General features: G+C 37.8%; 2 protein-coding genes across 3 annotated transcripts in view; one reads left to right on the top strand and one right to left on the bottom strand.

The window, feature by feature from the left end:
- The window catches only part of GLMN (glomulin, FKBP associated protein), a 34,552-nt gene extending 29,105 nt beyond the window's left edge, over nt 1-5,447 (top strand). For both annotated transcript variants that reach the window (XM_032867123.1, XM_032867124.1), the window contains exons 17-19: nt 4,375-4,498; nt 5,103-5,185; nt 5,292-5,447. In XM_032867123.1, coding sequence (XP_032723014.1) covers nt 4,375-4,498; nt 5,103-5,185; nt 5,292-5,408 — 324 coding nt within the window. In that variant the 3' untranslated portion in view covers nt 5,409-5,447. The remainder of the gene's footprint in view (nt 1-4,374; nt 4,499-5,102; nt 5,186-5,291) is intronic.
- Nucleotides 5,448-6,264: 817 nt separating this feature from the next.
- The window catches only part of CUNH1orf146 (chromosome unknown C1orf146 homolog), a 44,450-nt gene continuing 30,811 nt past the window's right edge, over nt 6,265-19,903 (bottom strand). Inside the window, exons 2-6 of the mRNA XM_032867122.1 lie at nt 15,669-15,780; nt 9,640-9,733; nt 7,598-7,766; nt 7,139-7,217; nt 6,265-6,444 (exon numbers count right to left, since the gene is read on the bottom strand). Of these exons, the coding sequence (XP_032723013.1) occupies nt 6,310-6,444; nt 7,139-7,217; nt 7,598-7,766; nt 9,640-9,733; nt 15,669-15,737 (546 nt within the window). The 5' untranslated portion in view covers nt 15,738-15,780 and the 3' untranslated portion in view covers nt 6,265-6,309. The remainder of the gene's footprint in view (nt 6,445-7,138; nt 7,218-7,597; nt 7,767-9,639; nt 9,734-15,668; nt 15,781-19,903) is intronic.

Below are 19,903 nucleotides of genomic sequence, written 5' to 3'. Positions count from 1 at the left end.
GACAGTTTCTGAGTTTTATAAAGTTTGATTAAAGAAGAAACAAAATGATACCCTAGTGAGGCTTAATTATGGGTAGTTTTATTCAAAGACTCCTACTAGTACTTTTGTTTAAGATTTGAGAGAGAGTGTGAGCCTGGGGGTGGGAGCACAAAGAGGGGCAAAAGGAGAGAGAGAGAATCTCCAGCCGATTCCTTGCTGAGGAGGGAGCCTGCCACAAGACCCTGAGATCATGACCTGAAATCAAGAGTCAGATGCTCAGGGCACCTGGGTGGCTCAGGTGGTTAAACATCTGCCTTCAGCTTAGGTCGTGATCTTGGAGTCCTGGGATCAAGCGCTGCATCAGGCTCCCAGCTCAGTGGGGAATCTGCTTCTCCCTCTGCTTCCTCCACAGTGCTCTCTCACTCACTCTCTTTCTCTCAAATAAATAAATTCTAAAAAAAAAAAAAAAGTCAGATGCTCAGCCGAGTAAGCCAACAACCAGGCACCTTCTACCAGTACCTATTTTTGACCAGTTAAGCATGCTGAGAGGTGAACTAGTCAGATGAAAAGCTGAGAAGGAATCAAAAGGTATACAGGGAAATTAAGAACAGGATCATTTAAGTACAAAACAAAATGATTCATAATTGAATAATAATCCATTTCTTTTCCTGCTATTTTGGGTGGCTGTGAGCTGATTTAGTCTTTTCAAAAGTCATTTTCCTTTTCATCCTATTTCTCTTCATCCTATTATCTCTGCATAAGTTATAGGTACCTTCTCCCACACTTCAGCTTCACAAAACTGTTCTTGAACCTCCATCTGTACTGGTAAAACCAACTTAGTTTTTATACCTAGTATTCTGTTTGGTATCTTTATTTATTTATTTTGATAAGTATCTTCAAATGTTAATTGTCTTGAATTATAGTAATTTGTTCTAATACATAGCCCATAATAATTTTATCACTCACCTTCTATCGTATCTACTTACATACTTTCCCATCTGCCTGCTTACCCATTTTTGCCCTAAATGATATCGTAGTATGTTGACTGAAAATAGGGTCAAGGGAAGCCACGGGAGATTATAAAGGCCACAAGTATCAGGAATTTTTAAAAACTGAGTTATGTAATGTATGCAGATTTGCTTTTCATTTAGGAAAAAAACTATAATATCTGGCATATATATACATGTATATATAATTCCGTATCGTCCATATTTTGGGTTTTCATTTATTGAAACATATGCTTTGTATATTATTTGCAGAGCCAGATGACTTCAGTGATACACATTCCTTACTATTACAATATTAATAATGGAAACAATAGAAATTCTGTAGCATTACTTAATAAATAAGAATCTTTTCCAAATAAGGAGGAGGGAAATCGGGTGTTATTCATTTCCTTCTTTTATTTCTTCATTATCATGATTGACTATCCTTTGCGAGGTCCCTGTCTGTTTTGGCAACAAATTTCATTAGGTTTCAGAATTAGTTAGTCTTCGTTTTTTTTTTTTTTTTAAGATTTTATTTATTTGACAGAGTGAGAGAGATTACAAGTAGGCAGAGAGGCAGGCAGGTGAGGGGGTGTGGCAAGCAGGTCCCCGCGCACGCAGGTCCCCGCTGAGCAGAGACCCGATGAGGGGCTTGATCCCAGGCAAGGGCAGAGGCTTAACCCACAGAGCCACCCAGGCGCCCCTAGTCTTCCTTTTTTTGAGACAGGCTTCAGTGGTGTATTTTGAATTCTATAGGTAAGCTTTAAAACTGAAAAAACTTTCATTACTACATAAGTGAGTCTACTTGGGAAAAATTAAAAGCAAACATTTGTGAAAACTTCACATTTTTATTTTTATCCTTATAACTACTTTTTTTTTATTCTTAAGTTACTTTTTCTAGACACTGAAGATACATCTTAAAATGATTTTCTTTGTAGTATTTTTTAAATATCTAGTAAACTTATTATAAGAGAAAATTTATTTCCACAGCTTCTACACTCCTACATGCTTCTAAAATTATTACAGTTCATCATATGGGAGATTTGTAGAATTATGCTGAATAGAATGCACAACGGATTTTCTGTAACCTAATTTTGCCACAATTTTATTTCCTTATAAGTTTTAGGATTATGGGCCATATATTAAATTATTGTCATTAAAAACAACTAAGCTCTTAGGTTGCCTGGGTGCCTCAGTCAGTCAAGCCTCCAACTCTTGGTTTTGGCTCAGGTCATAATCTAAGGGTCATGAGATCAAACCTCTCACTGGGCTCCATGCTCAGCACAGAGTCTCACTGAAATTCTCTCTCCCTCTCCTTCTGCTCCTTCCCCCGCTTGCCTACTCTCTCTCCCTCTCTTCTCTAAAATAAACAAAATCTTTAAAAAAACAAAAACAAAGGGCACCTGGGTGGATCAGTCAATTAAGCATCTGTCTTCAGCTCAGGTCATGATCTCAAAGTCCTAGGATTGAACCCTGAGTTCGGCTCCCTGCTGCTCAGGGGGGTGTCTGCTTCTCCCTCTGCCTGCTGTTCCCCCTCCCCCACGCATGCTTGCTCTCTCTTTCTCAAATAAATAAAATACTTATTTAGTAGCCATATCTGAATATTTAAAATGTGAATTAAAAATTTTTTTAATTAAAAATTCAGTTTCTCCAAGATGGGACTGGGGAGGAAGATAAACCATTAGAGACTCTTAATCTCAGGAAACAAACTGAGGGTTGTTGGGGGGTGGAGGGCAGGGATAGGGTGGCTGGGTTATGGACATTACAGAGGGTATTTGCTATGGTGAGTGCTATGAATTGTGTAAGACTGATTCCAGACTTGTACCCCTGAAGCAAAAAATACATTATATGTTAATTAAATAAATAAATTCATATCGTGAAAAAAAATTCAGTTTCTCATTGGCATTGGATGTGGCCATTTTAGATCTTTGTAACTTCACATACATTCCTAATGAGAATCACCTGGGTATTTGTTCTTTTATGCATATAAATGCAAATTTCTGGGTTTAACCCTAAATCTACTCAGTCTCCAAGTAAAGCACAGCAATCAACATTTTTAACTAACACAGTGAAGTATGAGAAGCTCTATGTAATTATGAATAAAATCTATTTTATGAGATGTTTGTATACAAGGTAAAAAATATTAACTATTTAAGACTGAATAATTAAAAGTTGATTACAAAATAGGTTTTCAAGTGGTCCACTTCTAGTTAAGGTTAATTGGGTTCCTAAGTTTCCCTTTTATTACCTAAGATACTTTCCTTTGTAAAGAGTACCTGGTAACTTAATAATACTACTGAATTTTCTCTTTCCTCTTCTGTCTCCTCCTTCTCTCTCTTCATCCCCAATTCTCTCTCCTTCTTTCCCTCTCCCCTACCTCCAGCCCCTCCCCTCCCATTTTCCTTTCTTCCTAATAAAATTAAGACTTTATGACACTCTTCCTTTAAGTATATAGGAGGAAATACTCTTGGAATAAAAGCTTAAAATATGGATGACAGAATAACCCTAAGCTGTTTTAGGTAAAATCTCTGTCTACATTGATCACCAGAAAGTTCATAACAAATTTGTGTTAGAAATATTTCCATCAGGGTGCCTGGGTGGCTCAATCAGTTAAGCGTCTGCCTTTGGCTCAGGTCGTGATGTCAGGGTCCTGGGATCAAGCCCCACACTGAGCTCCCTGCTCAGCAGGGAGTCAGATTCTCCTTCTCCCTCTGTAATCTCTCTTGCTTTCTCTCTCTCTCAAATAAATAATATCTTTAAAAAAAAGGGGGGGGCGCTGGGGTGGCTCAGTCAGTTAAGCAGCTCTCTTTGGCTCAGGTCATGATCCCAGGATCCTGGGATCAAGCCCTGCATTGGGCTCCTTGCTCAGGGAGAAGCCTGCTTCTCCCTCCTCTGTCTGCTGCTCCCCCTACTTGTGCTTTCTCTGTCAAATAAATAAATAAAATCTTAAAAAAAAAAAAAAAAGAAAAAATGTTTCCATCAAGAGGGAAGGAAAGGAATCCTCTAAAACTAGATCTATGACAAGGATATCAATTGAAAGGTCATGAGTTGAAGGAATATATAATGTAGTCATTATAGGGATGGTTTTTACAGGAAAAGAAATATCTCATCATATGGATTATTCTCAAATAATTTTCTCATGAATGAAACTTATAAGTTACAGACCTCAAAATTAGGAGCTGTCCAAATGGTGTATTAATGAGTACACTGTCCAAAGTACATTTTTGTTTTTATTGGTATTCACATAAAATAACCAGATGTAATGAATATATTAAACAGGAAACTACCTTGAAAGGCAAGATCAGATTTTATTTTTGTTTCTCTAACTCTTAACATGGGTTTAATAATAGTAGGCAATCAAGAAATGTTGAGCCAAAAAACTAATTATTTCATTAATTCTTCTGAATAGACTGGATTATGGACAGAACTTGGAAAGATTGAGAATAATTTCTTAAAGCCACTCCATACAGGACTTAATATGTCAAAAGCACATTATGAAGCAGAAATTAAAAACAGCCAAGAAAATAGCCAAGGTTGGTAATATGCAATTTTATTTTTGGTTAGGTCTAGAAATTAGTCAACTTTTAGAGCTGTCAGTTATATTCAAAATAAAGAACTTTTTCATCTCATACTTGTTTATTTTCTAACGAACACGGAAACATGACAGCTAAGTTATTTTATTTATAATTAAAATTATTTTTAGCAGCTCTGTAAGCCAGTTAACACTGAAATTAGGTTAACAAAGATTTAAACCAAATTGAAGCATATTCTGGTTTAAAACCAGATTAAAATCAAATTCTGATTAAGAATCTAATTATACTACAAGTATTTCTGTTTGGATATTACACTAACTTGGGTATGGCTCTCTCCATCCTCACCCTCAAGTAAATCGGTGCAAATTATGAAAAAGAATCTTAGATCCAGAATTACTTTTTTAAATCAGCAAACAATTCTATAATAATCTTTTGCTCTTTTTTGTATAGCTAGGGGGTATTTCTTAAAGGCATTACTAGAAATTTTTTTTTTTTGCTGTAATGGGTATAATAATGAAAGTAGCTTATAAATTCATTATTGAAATTTGGGAGTTGTTTTTAATGGTTAAATGTGACACCTGATTTTTTTTTTCTTCTCTTACAGAAGTCCAAAAGTCTAAAGATCTTTGTTCTGTAACTGTAGGTGGAGAAGAGATCCCTAATATGCCTCCTGAAATGCAGCTTAAGGTAGATCTGAAATTTTCCTAAGCTATATCCAGCTGAAGACTTTTGTTTTTTTTTTTTTGCTCTAACAGCAACATTAATATAATACTAATTTCCCTTGGCACTGCAGGTCCTACATTCAGCTCTTTTCACATTTGATTTGATTGAAAGTGTTCTGGCTCGAGTAGAAGAACTCATTGAAATAAAAACAAAGTCTACCCCTGAAGAAAATATTGGGATAAAGTGAAACCTCCATTTCCTAAATAAAAACTAGTAAAATACTTTATTTTCCATTATGATTATTTAATACCTTTATAAAGACTTTTCTGTAAAGTACTGCTAGAAAAATAAATGTAGCTTTTCTCATTTACTGGTTTCTGTGATGACACATTATGGATCAGTAGTAGTCTTTGGTTTTAAAAAGATAATTTACATGGTAAATAATGCCCATGTATGTATTCTGAATCCTACTTAGTTGAAAATCTAATACAAACTGATAATATTCTATTATAATCTCATAAAATATAGTTGTATTGCCTTCCTTCATATAGTTGTAGTGAGTTTATAAATACATTTTACACTTTATGTTCCAATTAGATGCTTTCTTATACTTCAGAATTCCTGGTGTCAAATAGGAATATCACACCATTGTAAAAGTGTACAGAGAGGTTTTCAATTAGGCCAGCTGGTTAACTTAATTTCCCTTTTTTTCCCTACCTCAGAAGTCTTATGGGGCACAGTCCCATCACCACCTGTCTAGCAGCAGTTATAATACAAACACATCTGCAAACGTTAATTTTAGAAACACTGGCAGCCCTTGTGGAAAAGTTAAAAAGTGTACATGACTTTTCCTTTAGTCTAAGAGGCTAGTTAGAAAATGCTGTGTATTTATTTTGTAGTAAATATTTTCCTTCCAACTTAACTTGTATCACCAAGAAACTGCATCTGAGTTTTATAATATGTGTATGTGCCAATTTTTTCTAAACATTATTAAAGGAATTACTCAGCAAAACTGAAAACCATTTTTAATCATATATATATTTTATTCTTTTAAATTAAAAAAATCTTTAAATATATATTTGAACATTTTAATTTAACTGGTCTAATTATTTTAACATTCTTCCAAAAGAACTTTTGTAATTGCTATTCTAATTTGGGTTACATGAATCACTACTCAGTTTTAACTTCTGAAGTGTTTTCCAAACAGGACTTTGCTCAATGATGTAAGCCTCAGTTGTTATCATTCTATAGCAAATGCTATCTGTGTATGGTTTGGAGGCATTCTGTAAGAAGTTATAAACATGCAACATTATTTACAGAAATAAGTACTTTTTATATTAGGATCATTTTATAATAAGGGTCATATAAAAAACTTTCACTTACTCAACAAGTATCTAATCATCTTCTTTGTGCTAAATACTATGTGTGAGTTAATTATGAGTAATAGAAAAATGCTTGGTCTTTGTCTTTAAGGAATTTCAAACAAGCCAAAAGTAGAATACTTTAAGAACTGCTTTAATATGGAGATCTGTTCCAAGTATAAGAGTAAAAATCACCTAACTCTGCCTAGGGCACACTTCACAGGGGAGGACAAGCATGGAAAGAAAGTGGACAACTTGTGAAGATCATTCTATAAAATAGTATGTTGCACTTTGAAAGTTCTTGACTACAACCTAATCAATAATTATATTTTAGAATTTGAAGGAAGATTTAAGAAACCATTAGGGCCAATGCAGTGTATATATGCCAAATGTTCTTTTGGCCTAATGTTAGTCATTCTTGGAGTGGCTACTGGAAGTGAATTGAGAAGAAAGGCTGAGTTCATGCTTCAAAGAGCTGCACTGCATGCTGAAAGAGCAACTTCTCTGAGGGGAAAAGAAGCAGAATAATAATTCTGCTCAAGAGGGTGTGCATTTTGAAGTCAGAAACCCTAAAATCTACGAGTGCTATATTTGCATCATTTTCCTAGTGACTCACCTTAGCCATTGTGCACATAAGATTAATAGCATTTACTGTGTTGTGTACTGGAAGTATCCGTAAGTTACTACCCAGGAATCTGAAAAATAATTCATAAATTAAATAGATCATATAACTTACACAGACATCTGTTAAGCAGAAAAGAGACAGAAACCTTACTGTCTGTCATGCCCTGCCCTATTCCACAGAGGATATGATACGGCTTTATACCCAGAATTTAAGAGACTAAATAGTGTTCACTTTTGTTTTGGTGTTGTAGAAAAATCTCAGAAATCAGCATGAACTCAAACTTGTCACCCTTATTCCTGGAATAGCCATTAAACCTGAATTTATTAGATATGACAAGTTAACATTATAGGGTCTATCTTTTAGCAAAACAACTCACCTACTTGAAAAGGATTAAGAACTAAAGTAAATACATGTGATTTAAGAAAAGTCTATAGTACTATTCTTCCGTACCTCTGCTGTATCCTGAACATCAGTTTCCATTCCTCAGGCCCATGGAGGGCAGCAGACAGAACCAAAAAACTCTTTTGGTGAATATTAATAAACTTCTCAATTTTGGCTAGAAATATTTCTTCAGCTGATATAAAGCATTCTTTAGCATCCATCAATAAAAATGCAAGTCCTAGGGAAGGTGAGCATAATATAAAACATCACTTTGTTGTAATAAGCAAATTTTTTTGTAAACTCTGTAGAATCAACAAAAGTGGCTATAATACAGCTCTAAATGTCAGGACCCAAATGTAAGGAACAGAATTTGTTATAACAAAAGTCTTATACTACAAAATGATTTAGGTAATTCTTTGAAATGCTTTATATAAAAGTATGACATTCTAGAGGAAACAACTTTGGTCAGTAACAATTTTCAAATTAAGGCACTTAACAATGAAAGTAATGCCTAATTTTAGTTAAAAGTTGTTTTTTTGTGTATGTTATAATGACTTTTTTAAAAACTGGAAATCAAAATCTTAAACCTTCAACTATTTCTTAGAGAAACCTTTGTAGAGAACATTATTATTAAATTAAAACACTCTGTAAGCAGATAATCTCGGATTTTTTAAAAAGATTTTATTTATCTGTCAGAGAGAGTATAAGCAGGTGGAAAGGCAGGGAGCAGCAGACTCCCTGCTGAGCCAAGGAACCCGATTTGAGACTCAATCCCAGGACCCTGGGATCCTGACTCAAGCCAAAAGCAGACGCTTAACCAAGCTTAACCAACTGAGCAACCCAGGCATCCCACAATCTAGGATTTCTGAAATAGTATCAGGCCTGTAAGAATAGTCCTGAAGGAAAATTTGATCTAATTATAGCTCTTTAAAGGAGAAGGCAATCTGAGTAAAGTGATTATATTATTATATGCTAATTGAATGAACCTGGGCAGTTTATATAAACCTTCCTGAACCTAAGTTCTCCCATCTATAAGAATGTAATAATAATTCTTTCATAGGTTTATTGAGAAGATTAAATAAGATACTATATATAAGTGGACAAGGGACACAGGAATTATTCAAAAACATTTCACTTCTCCCTAGAGGGCTCTCTATTCAACCAGGAAGGATGAGTTTGAAGTTGGATCACTTTAAGCCTATAGTTTTATTTCTAGAAGATTTTGAAATCTGCCTGTCTTCCAAAGTTTCTGCTAAAGTTACCATTCTATCTGCAACCCTCCTGGTAAAATACTTCACTTCCACTTCTTTTATCACTTTAGTCATTTCCCTACCACAAACCTGTGCTCAGTGCTGCTCCCTTCCCATCACATTAGCCTTCTCATATCCTAATCTAATTCCTTCCTGTATTTTACCCATGGCCCCGTATTTTACGATTTTATGATTTGAGGAATTTCTGTTTGTCTCTATTTGTTTTTTTTGTTTTGTTTTTTGTGTTTTTTAGTATTTGTTTCTATTATATTCAGCAAACTTTTGTACAAAATCCTGAAAAAACGTTCTCCTATATTATTTTTATATATAGCTTTCGACCAATGTTGTGATGTTGGCTTCCTTGTTAATACTGGTAACACTTTAAGTACTGACTGTTGGAGAGATGGCTTTGTTCTACTTGCATCTTGGTTCCAAAGTATGTTGTTTTTGCTGTCCTTTGCCAGATTCCACTGGTTCAGCTTTAGTTTTCTATTTGTTTAAAGAGGGAATGGGAGGGGGAGAGAAAGGGAGGGAGTCTTAAGCAGGCTCCATGCCTAGCACAGAGCCCGAGGCAGAGATTGATCTCACAACCCTGAGATCATGACCTGAAGCAAAAGCAAGAGTTGGATGCTTAACTGACTGAGCCACCCAGGTGCCCCCAATTATAATCTAAACAGGAATGTATGTTGTGGTTGGCCACATGCACTACTTTTGCAGTAGTAATGGAGTATTATACATTTACTTCTCCCAAAAGATAATACCTTAAACTTATTACCTGGTTATTGAACTACAACTATTAGAATTTATACTCACGTATTTTATAAGAGGTTTAAATCAAGATAGTTAACAAAAACACCGTACCAGAAAGAGAAAAGATAATTGATCCATTTTCCACTGAATCTGAGTACCGAATCTTGTGGCTTCGATTTTCTAGGGCAGTTGCAACTTCGTAACTCTAAAAAAAATTTTTTTTAGAAACACAAACTTAAGACATGCTTAGAATGGATGATTTTATATTAAAGCTAATGAAAAAATTAAGTTTAATAGCTTCTTTTATAACCACTTAAATATTTGTTCATCAAAGGAGACAGTAAATTGGCTCTCTGGTGAAAAAAACACTTGAAGCAAAAATAATTTGGTTCTACTGGAAATGAACTGTGCGAATCCCAGGACAATATTAAAGAACTATAAGAGAGTAAATGCAAACTTTGTTAAAAAACAACTTGGGGAGACAGATTCTGACATGTATTAATGTAAATTGGAAGGTGGGTGGTGGTGAGTTTCTTAGATGGTTCGCAATACCGCTAAGTGCCAGACATATAGAATAACACAAGGAGACAACCAATTCATTTCTGTACATTACAGTTACTTTTATACTTTTTTTTTAATTTTAAGATTTTATTAGATTTTTTTTTTGTCAGAGAGCACAAGCAGGGGGTATGGCTAACAGAGGGAGAAGCAAACTCTCCACTGAGCAAGGAGCCTGAAGCAGGATGGGATCATGACCTGAGCCGAAGGCAGACACTTAACTGAGCAACCCAGGTGTCCCTAATTTTATACTTTTTAAAAAAATATGTATTTATTTTAGAGACAGAACACATGGGGTGGGGAGGGAGGTGGCCAGAGGGAGAGAGAGAGAATCTCGAACAGACTCCCTGGTAGCACAGAATCTGACATGGGCTCCATCTCACAACCCTGAGATCATGACCTGAGCTGAAACCAAGAGATGCCTAACTGACTGAGCCACCCTAAGCCTTAGACAAGACAGAAAACATGTATAAACACAGCAACAAGGCTTATATTTTAAATGCCATTTTAAAAATCATCTCATTTCCGGGTGCCTGGGTGGCTCAGTTGGTTAAGTGACTGCCTTCAGCTCAAGTCATGATCCTGGGGTCCTGGGATCGAGTTCTGCATTGGGCTCCCTGTTCAGCCGGGACCCTGCTTCTCCCTCTCCCTCTGCCCCTCCCCCTGCTTGTACTCACCATCTTGCTCTCTGTCAAATAAAATCTTAAAAAAAATCATCTCATTTCCTATTCTACTCCATCTGAGTAATTACTCAGATCATTTTTTCCAAGCCACTAAGATATACATGGTTAATAGTGTTTCCTGATTGGTTATAACTCAAAGCTTGCTGTTCTCCGAGTAGACAAAAATCCCTTAGGTACATTAATTGTACATTCTGCTTTAGAACATGTGTATTACAGGCTGGAATTTTAAGTATACAGGCTGGAATTATGTATGAAATATATGCTTCCTTTATATCCTAAGGAGAGCATTTTGTGCCAAACAGATCCTGACCTAGAGTACAACTATGGATCTTCCCATGAGTTTTCTTCTGCTGTTTTAAAATTATACATTGATTCCAGCAATGGCAGACTATGTAATTTAGGCCAAACCTCTTGCTGAGGCAACAAGAAAAGCTGGACAATTTTTTAAATCTGCTTGAATGCATCAGAGAGCTATCAGTATAGTGAAAAGTTCTAAGGTCAAAATCTACACAGAAATTCAGAGATATGAGACCAGCATTTAGGCCACCTTTTCCCTAAGGATATCTGCCAATACAGAAGGAGATGAGAGGCTGAACACAGCTTCTGACAAAAGTAGAACAGCTCTCACAGGGACTACAGCCTAGCTTCAAAGCATTTCAACCCCTGAAATTGTCTTTAGGTAATACTGTATTACTAGTGCTCCCAAGCATCTTGCAGAAGCACTCCCTAGAGTAACCTTTTTCAATCAGGTTTCCTCATATGAACTACAAAGAAAATTATTTGAGTGACTGTTTTTTCAATTCTCACATAACTAGTACCATTCTAGTTGTAGTTCATTTATTACATACAATAGCTGCTTTAGGGCTTGGATTGCCAGATTTAGCAAATAAAAATAAAACCCAGTTGAATCTGAGTTTAGTATAAGGATTTTCCATGCAATATTTGAGAGGTACTTCCTCTAATTTCATTGTTTACCTAAAACCCAAATGTTGTAACAAAAGGTCCTGTATTTTATGGGGTAACCCTTAGGGCTTTGGGGATTTAATTCTCCTGTAAAATTAAGACTTCTTAGAGGAACAGAACACTATTCTAGGCCTCAAATTATTTCTACAATTTTCAAATACATATTCCAACACACAACCAAAAATAATCAGACATACCAAGAGACAAAATTACTTGAAAGAGAACTATGAGAAAATAGGCAATAGAAACAGGCTCACAGGGGATGTTACATATAGTGAAGTTACATCAGATACATGCTTTAAAATAGTGATATTTACTATGTTCAAGGAGATGAAAGACAAGATTGAGAATTTTGGCAAAAACCCCCACAAAGTATAAAAGGATATAACAGATGTCAATGAGTCAGGAAAGCATCATAAAATATGAGTGAAACTTTAAAGTGGAAAGGAGTTTATTAAGCAGACAAATGAAGGAAGAAGGCAAATGTGAGAAGACCATGGACAGAAAGAGTAAAGGCAGAGGCATTCAGACCCAAAAGTATGATTCTTATAAGTGTGTAAGGTGTACACAAGTCAGTTAATTTGGAGATGGTATTAGGGATAACTGCTGGCATATCCTAAGGAACCATGTATGCCATATTAATGAATTTCAAACATATTCTATCAGTAGCTACACCTGTGTTGAGTATATAGTAACGTAAAGGCTTGTCAAATCATTATGCTGTACAACTGGAAACTAATGTAATATTGTATGTCAACTATACTTCAATTAAAAAATAATAATAAATTTTTGGGGGCACCTGGGTGGCTCAGTGGGTTAAAGCCTCTACATTCGGCTCAGGTCATGATCTCAGGGTCCTAAGATCAAGCCCTGTGTCAGGCTCTTTGCTCAGTAGAGAGCCTGTCCTCCTCTCTCTCTGCCTACTTGTGGTCTCTATCAAATAAATAAATAAATCTTTTAAAAAATAGTAATAAATTTTTAAAAAATCATACTCTGGGGTGCCAACTAAAAGAATTATGATAGAAATAATAAAAGAAAATAATAAAGATAAAAATAGAAATACTGAATTAAGAAAAAAACAGCCAAGGAGCACCTGGGTGGCTCAGTCGTTAAGCATCTGCTTTCAGCTCAAGTCATGATACCAGGGTCCTGGGACCAAGCCCCACATTGGTCTCCCTGCTTGGCGGGAAGCCTGCTTCTCGCTCTCCCACTGCCCTTGCTTGTGTTCCCTCTCTCGCTGTGTCTCTCTCTATCAAATAAATAAAATCTAAAAAAAAAAAAAACCCAGCCAAATTCAAGAGTTAATTTTTCAAAATAACCAGGAGCTAAGACCAGATTTTCCAAAGCATGTTTCATGGAATATTAGTCCCATGAAATATTAAAAGATGTTCCTTGTATTCAAATAATATTGGGAAACACTGAATATTATTTTGTCTCCTTTTGAGGATTTACCATGCATTTAGGCATATGAAAGGCCCTTAAGAGTAGTGCAGTAAAACAACAACAAAAAAAAACCTTGTAAAAATTTGTTCATACAAGCATTCCAAATATAATCTAATACTTCCTTCTACAGATTTAACACCAATTAATATTGTATAAAACTAGTTTCTGTCTAGCAAATCTACTCATAAGAAAGGAAATATAAACAAAAACAGAAACAGGAAAGGGTACTCAATCTGATAGAAAATTTAAAAGAATGTCAGTATGAAAATTTTAATCGCAAAGCAAGATGGTTAAACATAATAAACGCATTATGAAGTAGTTGTTCTTGGCAAATCAGCGTGGATTGCTGGCTCCGTCTCTCAGTATCAGTCTCAAAAACTTTAGAATTAAGAGAAAAACAGGAATTCCAGAAACCTAACTGTTAGGGTCCGTGATCAAAGGAACGAGACTGATATACAGCGAAAATCAAACAAAGCTTTATTTCACGCCAAGCATCAAAAATCAAACTGACCAGTCAGGGCTGTCTCTTACGAAAAGATGACGATGATGATTCCGACAAGGTCACTCCCAAGAACGCCGCTCCGGACGAGGCTGCTCCACAGATGAAGCTGCTGCCCGGTTGGAGCCGCTCCCAAGAAGAGGCCACTCCCAAGAAGGCCACTGCTGGTGAGGTCGCTCCCCAGGCAGGGCCGCTCCCAAGAAGAGGCGATGACAACAGCGACAATGACAGGGAGGACAACACTGATGACACAGATTCTGCTCCCCATGATGCCACTCTAACAAGGCTGCTCTGGCGAGGCTGCTCCCCACACAAGGCTGCTCCTGCGAAGCCGTTCTGGAGGAAGCCTCTTCCCTGACCATGCTGCTTCCGCAGGGCCGTTCACCGAGGAGGCCTCTTCCCAGACGAAGCCGCTCCCCGGAATGACACAGCTCCAGCGAGGCAGCGGCTCAGGGTTCCCGGCGAGGTTGCTGCCATCTAGGCCGTTCCCCGAGGCGCCACTGCCAAGGGTCGCAGTGTGTGGGCGGGGCCGCTGGCATCGGGGCCACTGGCATCGGGGCCACTGGCAACTCGGTGCTGCAGGCATCTCGGGGCCGCAGGCGTTGGGGCGCTGGTGGTGCGGGACCACTGGCAGCGCAGGACCGCTGGCGTCTGGACCACTGGTGGCTCGGGGCTGCCGGCGGCGCGGGGTCGCTGGTGTCGGGACTGCTGGCGGCTCAGGGCCGCAGGCGTCTCCGGTTGCTGGTGGCTCCGCTGCTCCCCACAGCGCCGCTGCCGAAGCTGCGGTGTGGGCGGGACTGCTGGTGTCGGGGCACCAGCGGCTGGGGATCGCTGGCTGCTGGGGACCACTGGCGGCTTGGGTCCGCTGGTGTGCTAGGACCACTGGCATCGGGACCGCTGGCGGCTAAGGGCCGCCGGTGGCGCAGGGCCACCGGCGGCACTTATAGCTCTTACAAGAGCTGTTACAGCTCTTCTTTTTCTCCAGACGACTCTTCTCTCTGCGGCTCCCGCCCACTCTTCTGCTGCTCCCCCGACTCTTCTCCTGCTTCTTCTTCCTTCTTCTTCTTCTGACCGCTCTCCTTCTTCTCTTCTTCTGACAGCTCTCCTCTTCTTCGCCAGCCTCGCAGACCAACCTTTATGGGGGTGATTGAGCCCTGCCCCTACACAGGTAGCCAATTGAATCCTAATTCATCCAGTAGATATACCCACGCCACACCGATTGTACGTCTCCACCCAGCCTGCCCCGCCCCTACTTCCGGGGTCCACAAGCCAGTTCCTCTGGGAGGGGCAGGCCCTTACACTAACAAAAAGAAGCAAGAAGAAAAACCAATGAGACTTAAGGCTGTCTTAAACTGGTTTGTGTTATGGAGCTAGATGGTGAAAGCCAATAGGGCAAAGTGCAGCTTGAGGTAGCAGTGGGAGGATAGAATGGATTTAAAAAATCTTATTTTTAGTCTTATTCTTGCCTCTCTCATATTTACTGTGGAATAATCATTTCTTTCCCCTTCCCTCTAGACATGAACTAGTGTCCATAGATAAATACTAAGGCAATGGAGAAATCCTATTGGCTGAGGAGCTAAAAATGGTTGTGGACTGACCAACTGCCTTCAGGCATTCAACTTCCTATCCCTTCCCCATCCCAACTGTATAGAGACAGCCTCCCCCTAATGCCACTAAGGTACAATATCAGTTTCTGTGGTTTATTTCTTCAAAACTTTAATGTGCGTTTTACTATTTCTCGAATCCTTTATCTCTATTAGAACAGACTTATAGAGTAAAAAAGAACTATAAAAAATTTCCAGCCTTCAAATATTTAGAAAAGTAGGATGTTGAAAATGGATGCAGTAAAGTTTAGAATTTATCTTTAAAACACATTTAGTTTATGTGCTTGTGGATGCACAGAACTTTGGAAATCAAGCTAAGGATATTTTTAAAATATTGTACTATTGCTTTTAATTTTTAAATTAAAGATCAATGGCCAAATGCCTCTTCACCTTAAGAGATGAGCTAATAATAATAGTTGTTGTCCATTTTATTTTTTCTTTTCTGCCATTTTCAGCCATCTGTCTGTCTCTGGATCAACCCAGGTTCTAATGGTGCCACAATCTGAAAAAAAGAAGGAGCAAACAGGACAATGTAGAAATGTTTTTTGAATGAAAATTAAAAACATAAATGAAACTAGATTAATGGAGACATGCTAAAGAATATTTGAAAGTTAAACTCTGACACTGAAAAATATGTTTTGGTATACATTAGGCTTTTTCAATACCATGCTTCATGTTGCATGCAATACCATGCTTCCTACTGTTAAAAAAGAGAAAGAACACCCAAAATGTAGTCACTTGTGCTAACCCCACATCAGTAAACCAAAATGTAATACCTAATCTAACTACGGTTTCAACCCCCTTGAATGTATGTAACCTTTAACAAGTTAACACCAAATTACCTGGTTTGCACTAGAGAAATAAATAATCCACCCAATAAACCCCTACCCTTCCCCCCAGGAAGGCGACCTTGCCTGAAACAAGGCATTCTTTGCAAATAATTTCTTTTTTCCATCTGTCTTTAAAAACCTCCCTTTTCTACAGCTGGTGGAGCTCCTTTCCCTTGCTAATTGGGATGTTGCCCAATTCATGATTCACTGAATGAAGCCAATCTGATTTTTAAATTTACTCGGTTGAATTTTTGTTATTTAACTCTATTAACAATTACTAAAAGCAATGGCTCCCATTTCAGGGCACAAACTTCATAAAAGAAGACTTGCGTCAAGAACTTTCAAAGGTCTGTGGTTTTATTGTATTTGTAAGCTAAAAAGAAGTTAGCCTGCCACAGTTTCATGGATATAACAAAAAATATAAGACTCTTGGATCAGAGGACAAAGAATGTTTTTTACTTGTTTTTTTACTCGCAGCAAGAGAAGTAATCTCATTCTTTCTATTTTTTAAAGATTTATTTTTTTTTAATTTTATTTTTTATAAACATATATTTTTTCCCCCAGGGGTACAGGTCTGAGAATCTCCAGGTTTACACACTTCACAGCACTCACCATAGCACATAACCTCCCCAATGTCCATAACCCCACCCCCCCTCTCCCAACCCCCCTCCCCCCAGCAACCCTCAGTTTGTTTTGTGAGATTAAGAGTCACTTATGGTTTGTCTCCCTCCCAATCCCATCTTGCTTCATTTACTCTTCTCCTACCCCATTAACCCCCCATGTTGCATCTCCTCTCCCTCATATCAGGGAGATCATATGATAGTTGTCTTTCTCTGACTTATTTCGCTAAGCATGATACCCTCTAGTTCCATCCACGTTGTTGCAAATGGCAAGATTTCATTTCTTTTGATGGCTGCATAGTATTCCATTGTATATATATACCACATCTTCTTTATCCATTCGTCTGTTGATGGACATCTAGGTTCTTTCCATAGTTTGGCTATTGTGGACATTGCTTCTATAAACATTTGGGTGCACATGCCCCTTCGGATCACTACGTTTGTATCTTTAGGGTAAATACCCAGCAGTGCAATTGCTGGGTCATAGGGTAGTTCTATTTTCAACATTTTAAGGAACCTCCATGCTGTTTTCCAGAGTGGTTGCACCAGCTTGCATTCCCACCAACAGTGTAGGAAGGTTCCCCTTTCTCCGCATCCTCGCCAGCATCTGTCATTTCCTGACTTGTTAATTTTAGCCATTCTGACTGGTGTGAGGTGGTATCTCATTGTGGTTTTGATTTGTATTTCCGTGATGCCGAGTGATGTGGAGCACTTTCTCATGTGTCTGTTGGCCATCTGGATGTCTTCTTTGCAGAAATGTCTGTTCATGTCTTCTGTCCATTTCTTGATTGGATTATTTGTTCTTTGGGTGTTGAGTTTGCTAAGTTCTTTATAGATTCTGGACACTAGCCCTTTATCTGATATGTCGTTTGCAAATATCTTCTCCCATTCTGTCAGTTGTCTTTTGGTTTTGTTAACTGTTTCCTTTGCTGTGCAAAAGCTTTTGATCTTGATATCCCAATAGTTCATTTTTGCCCTTGCTTCCCTTGCCTTTGGCGATGTTCCTAGGAAGATGTTGCTGCGGCTGAGGTCGAAGAGGTTGCTGCCTGTGTTCTCCTCAAGGATTTTGATGGATTCCTTTCTCACATTGAGGTCCTTCATCCATTTTGAGTCTATTTTCGTGTGTGGTGTAAGGAAATGATCCAATTTCATTTTTCTGCATGTGGCTGTCCAATTTTCCCAACACCATTTATTGAAGAGGCTGTCTTTTTTCCATTGGACATTCTTTCCTGCTTTGTCGAAGATTAGTTGACCATAGAGTTGAGGGTCTATTTCTGGGCTCTCTATTCTGTTCCATTGATCTATGTGTCTGTTTTTGCGCCAGTACCATGCTGTCTTGATGATGACAGCTTTGTAATAGAGCTTGAAGTCCGGAATTGTGATGCCACCAACTTTGGCTTTCTTTTTCAATATTCCTTTGGCTATTCGCGGTCTTTTCTGGTCCATATAAATTTTAGGATTATTTGTTCCATTTCTTTGAAAAAAAATGGACTGTACTTTGATAGGAATGGCATTAAATGTGTAGATTGCTTTAGGTAGCATAGACATTTTCACAATATTTATTCTTCCAATCCAGGAGCATGGAACATTTTTCCATTTCTTTGTGTCTTCCTCAGTTTCTTTCATGAGTACTTTATAATTTTCTGTGTATAGATTCTTAGTCTCTTTGGTTAGGTTTATTCCTAGGTATCTTATAGTTTTGGGTGCAATTGTAAATGGGATGGACTCCTTAATTTCTCTTTCTTCTGTCTTGTTGTTGGTGTAGAGAAATGCAACTGATTTCTGTGCATTGATTTTATATCCTGACACTTTACTGAATTCCTGTACAAGTTCTAGCAGTTTTGGAGTGGAGTCTTTTGGGTTTTCCACATATAGTATCATATCATCTGCGAAGAGTGATAGTTTGACTTCTTCTTTGCCGATTTGGATGCCTTTAATTTCTTTTTGTTGTCTGATTGCTGAGGCTAGGACTTTCTAGTACTATGTTGAATAGCAGTGGTGATAACGGACATCCCTGTCGTGTTCCTGACCTTAGCGGAAAAGCTTTCAGTTTTTCTCCATTGAGAATGATATTTGTGGTAGATTTTTCATAGATGGCTTTGATAATATTGAGGTATATGCCCTCTATCCCTACATTTTGAAGAGTTTTGATCAGGAAGGGATGCTGTACTTTGTCAAATGCTTTTTCAGCATCTATTGAGAGTATCATATGGTTCCTGTTCTTTCTTTTATTAATGTGTTTTATCACATTGATTGATTTGCGGGTGTTGAACCAACCTTGCAGCCCTGGAATAAATCCCACTTGGTCGTGGTGAATAATCCTTTTAATGTACTGTTGAATCCTATTGGCTAGTATTTTGGTGAGAATTTTTGCATCTGTGTTCATCAAGGATGTTGGTCTGTAGTTCTCTTTTTTGATGGGATCCTTGTCTGGTTTGGGGATCAAGGTGATGCTGGCCTCATAAAATGAGTTTGGAAGTTTTCCTTCCATTTCTATTTTTTGGAACAGTCTCAGGAGAATAGGAATTAGTTCTTCTTTAAATGTTTGGTAGAATTCCCCCGGGAAGCCATCTGGCCCTGGGCTTTTGTTTGTTTGGAGATTTTTGATGACTGTTTCAATCTCCTTACTGGTTATGGGTCTGTTCAGGCTTTCTATTTCTTCCTGGTTCAGTTGTGGTAGTTTATATGTCTCTAGGAATGCATCCATTTCTTCCAGATTGTCAAATTTGTTGGCATAGAGTTGCTCATAATATGTTCTTATAATTGTCTGTATTTCTTTGGTGTTAGTTGTGATCTGTCCTCTTTCATTCGTGATTTTATTTATTTGGGTCCTTTCTCTTTTCTTTTTGATAAGTCTGGCCAGGGGTTTATCAATCTTATTAATTCTTTCAAAGAACCAGCTCCTAGTTTCGTTGATTTGTTCTATTGTTTTTTTGATTTCTATTTCATTGATTTCTGCTCTGATTTTTATGATTTCTCTTCTCCTGCTGGGTTTAGGGTTTCTTTCTTGTTCTTTCTCCAGCTCCTTTAGGTGTAGGGTTAGGTTGTGTACCTGAGACCTTTCTTGTTTCTTGAGAAAGGCTTGTACCGCTATATATTTTCCTCTCAGGACTGCCTTTGTTGTGTCCCACAGATTTTGAACTGTTGTATTTTCATTATCATTTGTTTCCATGAA

The sequence above is a fragment of the Lontra canadensis genome, unplaced genomic scaffold, assembly GCF_010015895.1.
Source record: "Lontra canadensis isolate GAN:19392208 unplaced genomic scaffold, GSC_riverotter_1.0 scaffold33, whole genome shotgun sequence".
Classification (NCBI taxonomy): Eukaryota; Metazoa; Chordata; class Mammalia; order Carnivora; family Mustelidae; genus Lontra; species Lontra canadensis.
The sequence above is the reverse complement of the archived record's forward strand: the minus strand, read 5'-3'. Positions and strand labels throughout refer to the sequence as shown.